The sequence below is a fragment of the Acyrthosiphon pisum genome, chromosome X (assembly GCF_005508785.2).
Source record: "Acyrthosiphon pisum isolate AL4f chromosome X, pea_aphid_22Mar2018_4r6ur, whole genome shotgun sequence".
Lineage (NCBI taxonomy): Eukaryota > Metazoa > Arthropoda > Insecta > Hemiptera > Aphididae > Acyrthosiphon > Acyrthosiphon pisum.
Window position 1 is genome coordinate 85422078 of NC_042493.1, and position 13344 is coordinate 85435421.

Sequence of the window (13344 nt, forward strand, 5' to 3'; positions counted from 1 at the left end):
AAAAAACCAATATTCCTACCATTACAACACAAAAATAAAATTCTTTACAGAAACCAAAAAGTTAGTCTTACTTATATGTTATACCTGTATGTTATTAGTATTAGATTAAGAGGATGTTGCGACCGCATGTGTTGTGTTTGTCTTATACACGTATGACATAGACAAAACGTGTTTACGCAGTCTGAGTAGAACTTGCTTTATTTTAGTTTTATAGTAAAAATAACTATTTTAAAATGAAAATATGATAATACCTCGAAGAACAAAACTGTGCATTTTTTCAGTACTCAGATTATAACACTCAATATGTTGTTTAGAAAAAACGACTATTTCAACATTAAATAACCTTTAGCTTTTAAAAGTATTTTATTTTTAAAAAAACACCTTTTTACACACCATAATATTCTTATATTACAATTTTATAATAGGTATTTTTATTCTAAAACCATAATTGAGAGATTTTACTCAGACTTTGTATACATGTTTTGTCTATGTCGTATATGTGTAAGACGGAGACAACACATGCAGGTGCGATGTCCTCTTAAGTAAAAATGTAATTAATTTTTTTCTGATTTTCGTTATTGTAATACATTGTCTATAATTAATAACATAATCATGCATGTTGACAATACAATTATTATAGATATTTGAAACATCTATTAGAAAACAAAAATATGTTGGAAAACAATAGCTCATAACCTCACTTTAATTATATTAATTCCGTCTCAGAATACATATGATGCTTTGGACACAGGTCTGCTCATCTTGTTTCTGTCTTAAAAAATGTAAACCATACCAAAAACAGTTGTGCGCGTGTCAGAACCGAAAAGGCTATAGTCATAACTAAGAAACAACATTTTCACCTCATAAAAAGGAGAACTTTTAGGTTTAACTTGAAGGTGCACTAACGTTTTTATTTGTTCATTATCGAAACTACAAAAAAAGTTATTCAAGTTTGAAAACACTAACTCTTATGGATTTTTAAATAATAAGACCTTTTTTTGTGTAAGTGATATAAAATAATTAAAAACCATATTGCATAGCCAACATTTTCCTTTTTGTGCGGTGAAAATTTTGTTTCTTATGACTGTAGCATTATGTTTAATACTACTTTGCCTTTCTTAAAATCTAACATTGTATTTACTTTGGTTTATACTATAAACACTTGGTTGGGAATCTAAGAAAGAATTAAACAATTTCAGTTTTATTGTTTTTTTAATTTTTTAAAATACATGCGTATTTAATAGTACAGAGATAAAATTTAAAATTGTTTAATTGTAATTGATTTTTTTATTTAGACCCAATTATTTATTATCCCCACTATTTAATTTTTGATTGCAAAAAAAGAAACTTAATTCTGAGGAAACTGTTGGTTTTGATATTTTTCAAAGAGAATTAATCAACTTACTTTCTTGTCATTTCAATTACACATTTAGTATGGACATGTCAACTAATTTTATCAGCATATACATAAACTTAATAAGTTTATATATAAAAATTATACTAAAATGTTTACCATGAATTGGCATTTTTACTGTTTTATAGATTTTTTGTATCTGTGGTCATGTTTTTGAAATGTTTTAATCCTAAAGACTTTGTGGAATTCATGGTGAACTGTCTGTTTCCCATAATTAATAATCATCTGAATACTCAACAAAACAAAATGTATGCCATACAAACTATACTAAGCAAGTATAATTAATTAATATGTCAAAATTATATCAGGTAATTCATACAGTATTTGAATTTTACACATGGCAATCAAACCATTTAAGATAATTTGTAATATCACTGTAGCCTTTCCTAAAGAAATTCAATGATCCAATAAATGGTTTGAACAAAAATAGAAATGAATATGATTATAACACTATGTATATTAATTACAAAATATTGCAGAATAAATTGATTGAATATCTGAATGACAGCCGAACTCGTAGGTATAATATTATATTGATGAAAATTTACACAATTTAAATTAATAACAAATATTTTAAAACCTTAAAATTATAGGTTCTCAATACTTTGAAGAGTTATTGATTTCAATCATTTTGGTGTAAGGATCTGTAGATTATTTGACCAGCTGTAATGGAAACCAAAATTTGAATTGTCTACAATTTTATTCAAAAAAATGTTCAAATCAATTTTAGGTGAAAACATTGTATGGGATACATTTTATGTCATAGATGACATTAATACATGGAAGTGCTTAGTAAACAGCTGCTTTTTGAATAAATATGTGCATGATAGAATTATATAACTTCAAAATCTTGATTAGAAATTTAAGTGTAACTTTAAGACTTAAAAAAATTTGAAGTTACAACTGACAATTTTTGTGATATTTTAATTATTGAACTTTTATGGTATATAACACCATTTATATAATTTATCAAACTTTAATTGACTACATACAAATGATACTAATGATATTTATAGTCAAAAAACATGATTTCATCAATTACAATATTATATTACATTACTATTCTTAAATTATATGTATGTTTAAGTCTCTATGTTTGACAAATTATTTTTTTCATATACTATTATTCATGTTTATAATTTGTATGTACTTATGTATGAATAAAAAAAATTAATTTTTATGAAAAACAAAGAATTGTAAATAAGTTTCATCATAATATTTTAATACTTTGACCTCAGTAGCGGCTCGTGAGTAAAATATTTGATGATTTACACAGTGGCGATTCATGATGTTTAAAGTAGAATGTATACAATTATTACAAAAGTCCTTAAATAAAAACGCTTGCCAAGTCAGGGATCAGTATGTAAACTTTTTTGATTTTTAATTTTTAAAAAATTTATCTATTGATATCACACCCAAGCTGTATAACATTTTAAATCCAGAAAAATGTCTGTGTAAATAGCCCCACAAAAAATCATTTTCATTTTCATTTAGCAAGGTAGATTTCCGAAACTGGAGAACTGATTTTGTTGTTTGGGGTCTTGTTAGATTCACATTGGTTAGGAGGAGTGCAGTGAAGATTTTTTAGAACTTTATTTTTAATAGTTAATTCACTACAGAACATTAAAAAAAAATTAAAACAAATTTTATTGGGAATTTTTTTATATTTTTCAGCTTTACAGATTTGTAATGAATTAACGATTGGAGATGAAGTTCTGAAACTATGAACTATTCTTCCTAAACTATGATAGCTAGAAAGTTAATAACTCATTAAAAAGGGATAATCAAGTAGATATTAAATTTAAGTCCACATTTAATATCTACTTGATTATCCCTTTTTAATGAGTTATTAACCAACTTTCTAGCTATCATAGTTTAGGAGAAAAGTTAAAAAAATAGAAATTTTTGGACTGTTCACGCCCACGTTTTTATGGATTCAAGTGGTTATACCGATTGGGTGTGATATCAAATCTATCTCATTAATCTATATATAAATGGAGCGTAAAAAATGTACTTTACCTCATCAATCAAGACCGGCTAGTCCGATTTGGCTCAAATTTTTTTTAAGATGTTCGTAATTGCCAGGAGAAGGTTTTTACGAAAGAAAATTTTAGGAAAATCCACCGGAAAAGTAGGAAATCTAGATGTAAAAAATACAACAGTGGTGCAACAGTGTATTATATATTAGTTGCTATTGGTTAATCAGGCATGTTTGTTGATTTGTATTGTTATTTTTTGTCAATATATATATATATATGTTTGTGCGTAGATTAGACCTCTGGGAAGAAGACAGGCTAATTTTAAAATGGTTGAATTTGGTTTTTTTTATTCATCTGATATTAGTACGGTTAGGTTAGGTTAGAATTTTGTATTAATTGATTATATTAATCCACCATAGGTGGAAAAACTTTGAATACCTTTGATACTTCAGAGATAAATTATACACTTACGTACAAACAGCATGGGGTCCTCGATCTACCGCAGGTAGATTGCCTACCTGATAATATACTGCTGTGAATCAGAATTTTTATTCCGGGCAACGGAAAATTTAAGATAAATTTTGAACACCATACACCGATTATTATAAATAACAAATTGAACAAAGTTTGAGTTGGTACATTTAACGGCCAACGAAGTGCACGGGATCAGCTAGTTTTTTTATATTAAAGCTAGCTAAATTACCTACCCACCTAATCATCATTAATAAGTTACATTTTTATTATCTTCCTATTTAACACAAATTCTTGAAGTTCAGACTTTTTTCATTTCAATTACCATACTTACTTGATTAAAAATCAAGAAAGTAAAAAATATAACTCAAGTCCAAATTCTAAATTTTTAAATGACAAAAAATAAAAGTAGAAATTTTGGGTGAAGTAAGGAAAATAATGCCTATACGGCGATATCAGTATATCACTACAGACAAGTGGCGTTTTTTTGGTAGGGCTAGATGGCTAGTACAGATTCAAATATTCGGGTAATATGTTTCATTATTGTTTCCATAATCGCTTTAATGATTTTAAATAATATTTATATTAATTATTATACTTGATCTTACTTTATACTTGATTTCTGTTTTCGGTGCTTTGACGCGGCTCCTTACGACAACTCGCGACGCCTCTGAGAGCCGCTACGCACAGTAGCTAGGTAATTTGGAGCAGTCATATAATTTATAATGTTATATGATATACCTAACAAATAATATAAAATCAGTCATGTAAGTTGGAACAGTACTTTAATACTTATTAATTATACAATTGAAACTAGACCAATCACAACAAAATGACTAAAATAGTTATTGCAGGTTTTTTAATATGTAATTTCGTCCAAATTTGAGCTTAAAATGACTAAAAATAAACTGTGCTTATGTATTTTTTTAGATTTTTTGGTAACAGAATTAACTACTCACGTGAAATCTTGTTTTAAATTTTTAATCCTTAGATATAAAAGTTGAACATTTTGTAAATTTTTTAACGACGAAATAATTATTCAATTTTAAATTTGATAAAATTTGTCAAAATTCGATCTTTAAATTCTTATAAAAAAAAAATTGTGCCTATGTATTTTTAATATTTTTCAACTGCTATTGTAACAATATATCAGGAGCCTTGTATTAATTTTTTACACTTTTTGGCCTTACAGAAAAAACTTTATTGGTATTTATAGAAAAAAAAAAATAAAAAAATTGATAATTGACAGTGTCCGTAAACAGCTTAAAATGAGTAAAATTTTATCGTATATAGAAAATACCAATATAAAAATTCAGTGAAATTTCTAAGTATCTACAGTCATTCTCATTTTAATTACAAAAAAATAAAAAATCGTTACGTGCGAAATCGAGTGAATATCAAATGTAAAAATATAAATTTCAAACTCTCTTAAAAATTTGATTTGATTTGCTTGTATACGTTTTTTTTTTTAAAAAGGTATACAAACATATGAGGAATCTTGTATTACATTTTCAAATCTTAGATTTAAAAAGAAAATTTTTCATAAATTTCAAACTAAAAAAAATACGTCATTTTTACGTATTTTGTCAAACTTTAGATGCTTATAAAAAAAAATTGTGACTATGGATTTTTAATTTTTTTTATCTGCCTTTGAAACAATATAATAGGAACCTTCTATTAAATTGTCAAGCTTTTTTAACCAACAAATAAAATTTTATTGATATTTATAGAAAAAAAAAACGAAAAAAAATGGAAATTGAAAATGTCCGTAAACAGCTCAAAATATTTGAAAAATGTTATGGTGTATAGAAAATGCTAATATAAACATTCAGTCAACATTTTATGTACCTACGGTCATTTGTTTAAGAGTTGCACCAAAAACCTATATCAATTTTCTCGAAAACAGATTTTCGTAAAAATTTCCGTTTTTACGTGGAACCGCATGTCTTATATTTTTAATCCTTCCGCCTTATCCTTATCTATAGCTATAGAAGTTGAATATTTTATACATTTTTGACTAAAAAATTATTTTTTAATTTTAAATTTGATAAATCTTGTCAAAATTTGAACTTTAAAATATGCTTATAAAGTAAAATTGTGACTTTATTTTTAATATTTTTCAACTGACAGTAGAAATATATTAGGAGTTTTGTATTTAAATTTCTAGCTTTTTGAGCCATCGAATACAATTTTTAAAACATTTATAGATAAAAAAATTGGAAACTCAAAATGTCCGTAAACAGCTCAAAATAAATCAAAATAATATTAAAATCGTATAGTGTATAGAAAATGCTAATATAAACATTCAGTGAAAATTGTATGTATCTACAGTCATTTGTTTTAAAAACCAAATATTTGATTTGTCGAATAACCAATTTTGCGTAAAAATTCCCTTTTTATTTTATTTTTTTTTTCACGGCGCTTTTGAAAACTACTGGAAAATTTTTACTTTTGACCCCCCCAAAGTAATAACTAGATTCACTTTCCTATCAGAAAAGGTACTGTTGAAGAAAATCCAAGCACTTTTACTGTCCTTAAAGGCGATGACAGACACAAAAAAAAAAAAAACACACATCATTGTAAAATCAATGCATTCAACGTTCCCTTCAGAATCTAAAATCATAACATATTTTTTTGTTAAATATATTGGGGAAGCAGAATAACAAAACGCGCTCTGGTGGAAACGATTTGTACTTTCCGATTCGGGATGCATAGTTTTATATTGGTTATTTTACTTTTTATAGCTAATTGTATACGTTAGTAAGTACAATTTCTACTAATATTATCAAATACATTCAAATACACTTCACGTAAAGCAAAATGTATGCGAAATGTTGGGAAAATACATACAATCTCCCGACTCCACGTAGGGGGGAACCCGCCCAACCATCAGTACGATAGGCGTCAACAGCGCTCCCAGTGTTAATCTGTCTTCTCAATTTCGTTAATAATACACATTTTACCTACAAAAATGTTAATTATTAAATATTTAATTAAACCTAATAATCAAATGCCTATTATAAGGGTAGGTACAAAACGTATAAAGTACAAATTACGAGTAAAGGTACTTTAGTATCATAGAACAGGTATTACATAGTATTTAGTCACAAAGACGGTCATGGCTAAATATTATATACCTCGTATTTAGCCATGAAGACGGCTTTCTAGTTATTGCATATCCATGGTTATCCATGGATGGTTGTGACCACGGTATCTCATCGTGGTTGTAACCATGAATTAAGATATACTGGATAACCTAACCTGTGATAAGTGAAGTCCGCACCTTCTTACGTTGTGGCAGGACTTCTAGCGCTTTATACGATTGTTCTGTGTTTACCGGGAGAATAAGTAATTAAATGACGATAGTTCATTATTCTCCCGGTTAACACAGAACAATCCCATAAAGCGCTAGTAGTTCTGCCGCAACGGAAAAAGTTATTGCGTCGAAATATGAGTTGATATAAGGCACTCCGTCCTACCATCAATGCCAGGCGAACATAACCTAACCATAAACCTGAGAGAGAAAGAACATAAAGTAGTGAAGGAGTCCACCAAAGAAGCTGTATACATTTTTCTATTTCGTTTCTTTCGTTTCTTTCTTCAAACGGCAAACATTTTAAGCAGTAAGTAACAACCTTACACTATACGTATACCTTACTACACCGGTTACACCCTACTTTTATTACAAACAGTTACTGTGACACGATAATCCTTTCAAGGGAAATACGCAATCCAGTTGGAAGAAACAAATTGTATCGCGACCATGGAACCGACAAGGAGACAAGGTGCACTAGCTGGGAGCATAGGGCCCGACAATCTTGATGATGAAATGGTTGAGTATAAATTTATTAACATTCCCGTTGAATCGTAGGACTGACCCCATATATTATAATATTTTATTATAATGTTCCAGAGGCTCTGGCCCGGTAAGGTAGGGGATAATAAGATAGATTGTAGATGATTCGAACCAAACAATTTTCGAAAAAAAACACGGATTTAATTATGAGCAACAGTTAATAATGATCCAACACTATGGTATCTTGTAAAACGTTTATTCATCGATTAATTTTAATTATACAAAGATTTGGGACCGAGTGTACAATATTATTGGCCTATTTACAAGTTGCTGGTTTTTCAGTCTGAATTTATATAATTGCTGGGTATAATTCACTGAGCTGACTTAGTTCACAAAAATTGTATTGATGAATATCTATTATATTATACTCGATCTCTTTCATAACATAGTTTCAATATTATTATCCATTGCTAGACACCATTTTTGGAAACAATTGATCATAACATAAAAACATATTTCTGATTTTGTAGGTAGTAAAAGTATTAAACCGATTTTAGTTCTGTGTTAATAGAAAGGTAAATATTGACATACTGTCAAAAAAAAACCACCATACACATGTATCCCGTTTTGGCGTTAACTGATTGTGTTTATTTTTATTTTAGTCAATTGATGTTGAATTTGAGGGCCGCAGTCCAGAAGTCAAAGATTATCATTGTATTAAACAGTTATTACAACAACTATTCTTAAAAGCTCCAGTAAACCTGTCTGATATGACTTCAATACTGATTCATCAACCCACCATTGGCTCAGTTATAAAGGTATAATTATATAGTTTAATAATTCAAGAGAACACCGCCCCAGCATCCATTGTCTTATAAAAGTACAACTAGCAAATTTGTGTTCAGCAGTTCCAATTTTGTGTAATAACCTTTTATGATACAATGAATTGACCTGTTATACAACTTAAAGGCAGAAACATTATCTGTAAATGTGCTATGTTGTATGTTTGTAAGATGGATACAACTCATGTGAGTGTGGCTTCCTGTTTAGTAAAAGACATATAAGTTAGGTTAGGCAACCTATTATGTATTTTCATGCTTTGGTAAAAATGTTATTACTTTATAATTAGCAAGTTACTGATGTGGATGATGAAGAGGAAGATGGAGATGATGACGACCAAATACTTGGGATAACTTCAGTTATCAATATTACGGAGAAGGTAATGTTACTAATATTCTGATTTACTATTTGATTTACTACTGAAGTATTCATGTATGTTACAGACAAGTGAATGTGTAGAAAATTTACACAAATTGATTTTGGACTTAAATAACCAACATAGTGATAGTGACACAACACTATTTGTCAACCGATTGTTGAGTGATGATGATAATCAAGTTGGGCTGTTAATAAACGAAAGATACGTCAACATACCTTCAGTTATATCAGTGCCATTATTTCAAGCTCTTAGGTATTATTATATTTATTACTTAATAATTAGGAAATACACATAATATATTAATATTATTTTATTTTATCTTTACTTACTTTTGTCTTTAATCCCTGAAAACACTCATTATTTCAGTAGATATTTGGTAAAAATTAATGTTTTACTTAATTTAAAATGTCCAATGTATATTGTTAAATAATAAGTATTGTTATGTTTTAAAAACTGTATTGTATTTATACAACATATAATTAATTTAATTTCAGCAAGGAAATGTTCAAGCTAAAAAATGAGAAACAATCATACAATTTTGATTATCTTATTATGATATGCAAACTGTATAAAGTGAAGAACGATAAGAAGGGAAACAAAAGTTTTGAAAACTCAGAAATAATATGGGCAAATGGTGAAGAGGAGTTCTTTGACAAAGTAAGCAAATAGGAAGAAATGATTTATTTAATGGCCTATCTTTGTGGTATGCCCTCTACCACATATTACATATTGCGATCTAGTAGCAGTTATGGGACAATTGTCGTATGCGTTCTACTACTCGATTACAATGATAGTATTTGATGCACATACTCAAAGGATGGAAAGTATGTGCATAACTGACGTTAAAAATTGTAAAAAATTATGTATTGTAAAACTCCTGATATGCTTTCAAAATATAACATTGATAGTCTAATATAATTTTATATATTTATAAATATAATTCACAGCTACTATAGGTATCTTATTGAAACACGGTGGAAAGGAATCAATAAACACATTAAACACCTTTTTAAAGGACATGGCACAAATATTTAAATATTTCTTTTCTTATTATTAATTAGGTATTTTTAAAAAAAAACTAAATTGAAAAGCGTACATTTGCAAGTAATAACTGATAAATAATGAGACGACGACGACGACGACAGTGCTATTGATAATATAATAATTTTTAAGAACGCTAACTACACTAAACTTAAATGATTATTTAATTTGTCATTAAAACCACTTTTACATCTACCACTTTGAATATAATATTATTTAAATATTGCTAAAGAGTAGTAATAACAGTAGAACGCAAACTATGGTGGAATTGTTGCCAGTAGAGTGGCATATGATAAAATAGAAATAGAATATGTTCTTTGAAATTTATTTTCTATATTTGTTTCAGGTAGCAGATTACAAGTTTGAGTTTTGTGTGCAAAATGACCAGGGATCTGCCTTGGCTGGCAGCTGGGTAGAATCAGATCCTGGAATGATTGCTTTTAGACGTGTTCTGATTTTCACTATGGACAAATTCTGTTCACTAACTAACCAACTTCAATCTTTATTTGCGAACATTGAAACCGAATATCAGCATGAAAGTTAATACACTTTTTATAACACCTACATACATTTTTTTTTTTATTAAGTAAAGTAAAATAAATAAATTGAGTTGTATTTTTAACAATGTAATCTAACGGCATGTAATAAAATTTACAATTTTAACCATTAATTTTCTTACATATTATTAATTGATATTAGAAAAAAAAAAAAAATACATGATTATTAGAGTGTGGATGACAATGTGTTTGCTGATGTCATGTTTCATGGAAGTATCCACAAATGGCAAATATTTTATGTTATATCAGTTTTTATTTAAATGAGTTATTATAAGTGTATATGTGTTACAAAAAAATAATAAAGGTGGGCAAGTGGATGTCGCTTTGCTGTACAGTAGGTTACAAGTGGGTCACTGTATAATGGATGGTATAAATTTGAATTCAATGATTTAATATCACTGAATAAGAAAAACGATTCTGAGCAGAGACGGTATGTCAGTCTAGGTATAAGACATATTATATACTTATCTATGGTATTAAAAAATAATTGACATTTTGATAATAATATTTAGATTCAACTGTTTTTGCAACAAATTGCAATGAAAAATACTTTAAAGTCAGTCATAGCGCTAGAATTTTTTTCCAGAGTGGGGGGGGGGGGGGGGGCAGAGTGGAACAAATATTTTTTTTTCACGGGCTAAGGTTTTTTCAATAAACACTGAGGTTAATTAATAAAATATAAATATTTTCGTATCATATATTACGTAATATAGCTATTAGCTATAGGTATAGTAGGTATATACACAAGTTTTTATATTGTATGCTCTAAAAGTAAACAGATAAATAGATAATAATTACAAACTTTTGAATAGTTAAAAATGTTTTAAGAATAATGTCAAATATTTTTTATAAACCTTATGTAGGAAAATGTTTGATCACAGACCTTCAACAACTATATTCATAATGAATAATGATGTAAAAAAATGATAATTTCCTTATGACTTTAATATTACATAACTTTGTGAATGAATAATTATATTTCTGTTTCTTGCCTACATTTCATAAATATAAACTAAAGTAATTGTGTTTAGTAATTAAAGTATACGAAAGTATTTCCATAAATTAAACATTTTTAAATAGTATATTTCTTAAATTGTTTGTTGTAGCTCTTTTAAGCAGGGCTTGAAACCGATATTTGATACCTACCGATTTTGAATACCGGTTAAAACCGTTAAAAACCGAAAACAAAATCGAAAAAATCCAATACCGGTAATCAAAATCAGAATAAAAAAATATAAAAACTGGTATTCAAAACCATAAAAGAAATCAGAAAAAACAGAAAAAATAAATACAGATATCCAAAACTCAAATCAAAATCGGAAAAAATAAATACCGATAACCGAAACTGAAATCGAAATCGGAAAAATATTTACGATTTCAAGCCCTAGTTTTAAGAATAATGTTTTATGACTTTATTATATCGTACATATTTGTCAGTGGTGGGCCCGGCGAGGGGGCTGAACTGTTCTCTGGGGGACTATATATAGAGCCCTACTTTGCCCACCCCTTGGCGCCGTGCCTGTTTAAAGTTATGCAATAAAATCATAAATCATGTAATTGCTACCTAATTACTTACTTAAATAACATGATAGACATTAGAAATTTAGAGTTTATAAATAGTATAAAAAAGTAATTGAAAATTAATAAGTTTTGGATTTGATGCGACTTAAGTAGCATATATTTATATGTTCTGAGCACCTTTTTTACAGGGAGATTTCTTCAGTTCAACTGGACATCTCTACATGTCCCACCGTATAACACAAATTTTTAAAAAGTATGATAACAATTTATGTGATTGTACAACACATCACAGAACTGTGTCTATATCATTTGTTACACAAACAAAATAAATATGTTTTTTACCATCAATATATTACCCACAAGCGTTGGCAACACTGAATTTTTTTATTCACTCGTACTAAAATTAATTTAGCTATACATTTCAGTAACTAATAATCCGTTGTAAACCAAGTTATGTTTTTAATTGCATTGTCTTGTTTCACTTTAACATTTATTTTTCAAGTAAGAACACTTGATACATAATTCCAAATGTATTTATGTATTATTATCGAAAGGTAACCACTTTGTAAGACACATAATAACCAAATGTGGAAGAACTAAATGTAATTGTGAAACTAAATTTACCACTCGCTCAACTGCTTAAACATATGAACGATATTAAAATAAAATGTTGTATAATATTGAATAAATGATTGAATTTTATTAAAACAGTTTAAATGTGTTATTATTCAATTCTATATCTTGTGACCCAATGGATAAGACGTGAAGTTTTTAATTCAATATATTATATAAGGTTCAAAGCTGGGTAACAGATGTTTGTTTAATTTAATTTACAGGTATAATACAAGATATATAATTAATAATAAGCCCCCCCACACTTATCAATTAGGTCACGTATTTACTTTTTTGAAATTGTATATAACTTTTTTAGTATAAAACGTTTTGTATGAATAAAATATAATCAGTATACTACTAACACTCTGATAATCATAGTATATAATTTTTTAAAACATTACAAACAATCACCAGAACAAAATATATCAGTAAGTATTATAAGCTCGCTACAATATGAATTCACCGGTTGTCTCTAGGTCAGAATTTGAAATTCGTGGCATTTGTGTAGGGGATCTACCACGGTTTAGTGATCTGTGAATTCGGGACGAGTGATCTACGTACAAACTAAAAATACATTTTTTTTAATACTATACTATTTGTATACAGAAAAAGACATTATATTTTTATTACGTCATATCATACAAATGTTCATCAAATATCAAAAAATAAATAGTAAATAGCCAATTATAAAAAAAATTCCAAGTACAGACCTAAACATTTTTAGTATCAAT

General features: G+C 28.0%; 1 protein-coding gene across 1 annotated transcript; it reads left to right on the plus strand.

Annotated features, from left to right (window-relative positions):
• Positions 1-6425: 6425 nt before the first annotated feature.
• Positions 6426-10582, plus strand: LOC100572360 (protein BCCIP homolog). The gene is made up of 7 exons (XM_003242180.4): positions 6426-7487; positions 7557-7696; positions 8323-8478; positions 8790-8879; positions 8944-9131; positions 9374-9536; positions 10267-10582. The coding sequence occupies exons 2-7, from the start codon at positions 7628-7630 to the stop codon at positions 10462-10464; spliced, it is 864 nt and encodes a 287-aa protein (XP_003242228.1). The 5' UTR covers positions 6426-7487; positions 7557-7627; the 3' UTR covers positions 10465-10582.
• Positions 10583-13344: the final 2762 nt, after the last annotated feature.

Bases quoted from the DNA above. Each gene is read 5' to 3' on its own strand.
- LOC100572360 (XM_003242180.4), top strand. From the start codon at position 7,628: ATGGAACCGACAAGGAGACAAGGTGCACTAGCTGGGAGCATAGGGCCC. The intron at 8,479-8,789 runs GTATAATTATAT...CTTTATAATTAG, and splicing joins CCATTGGCTCAGTTATAAAG to CAAGTTACTGATGTGGATGA. The intron at 9,132-9,373 runs GTATTATTATAT...ATTTAATTTCAG, and splicing joins CCATTATTTCAAGCTCTTAG to CAAGGAAATGTTCAAGCTAA.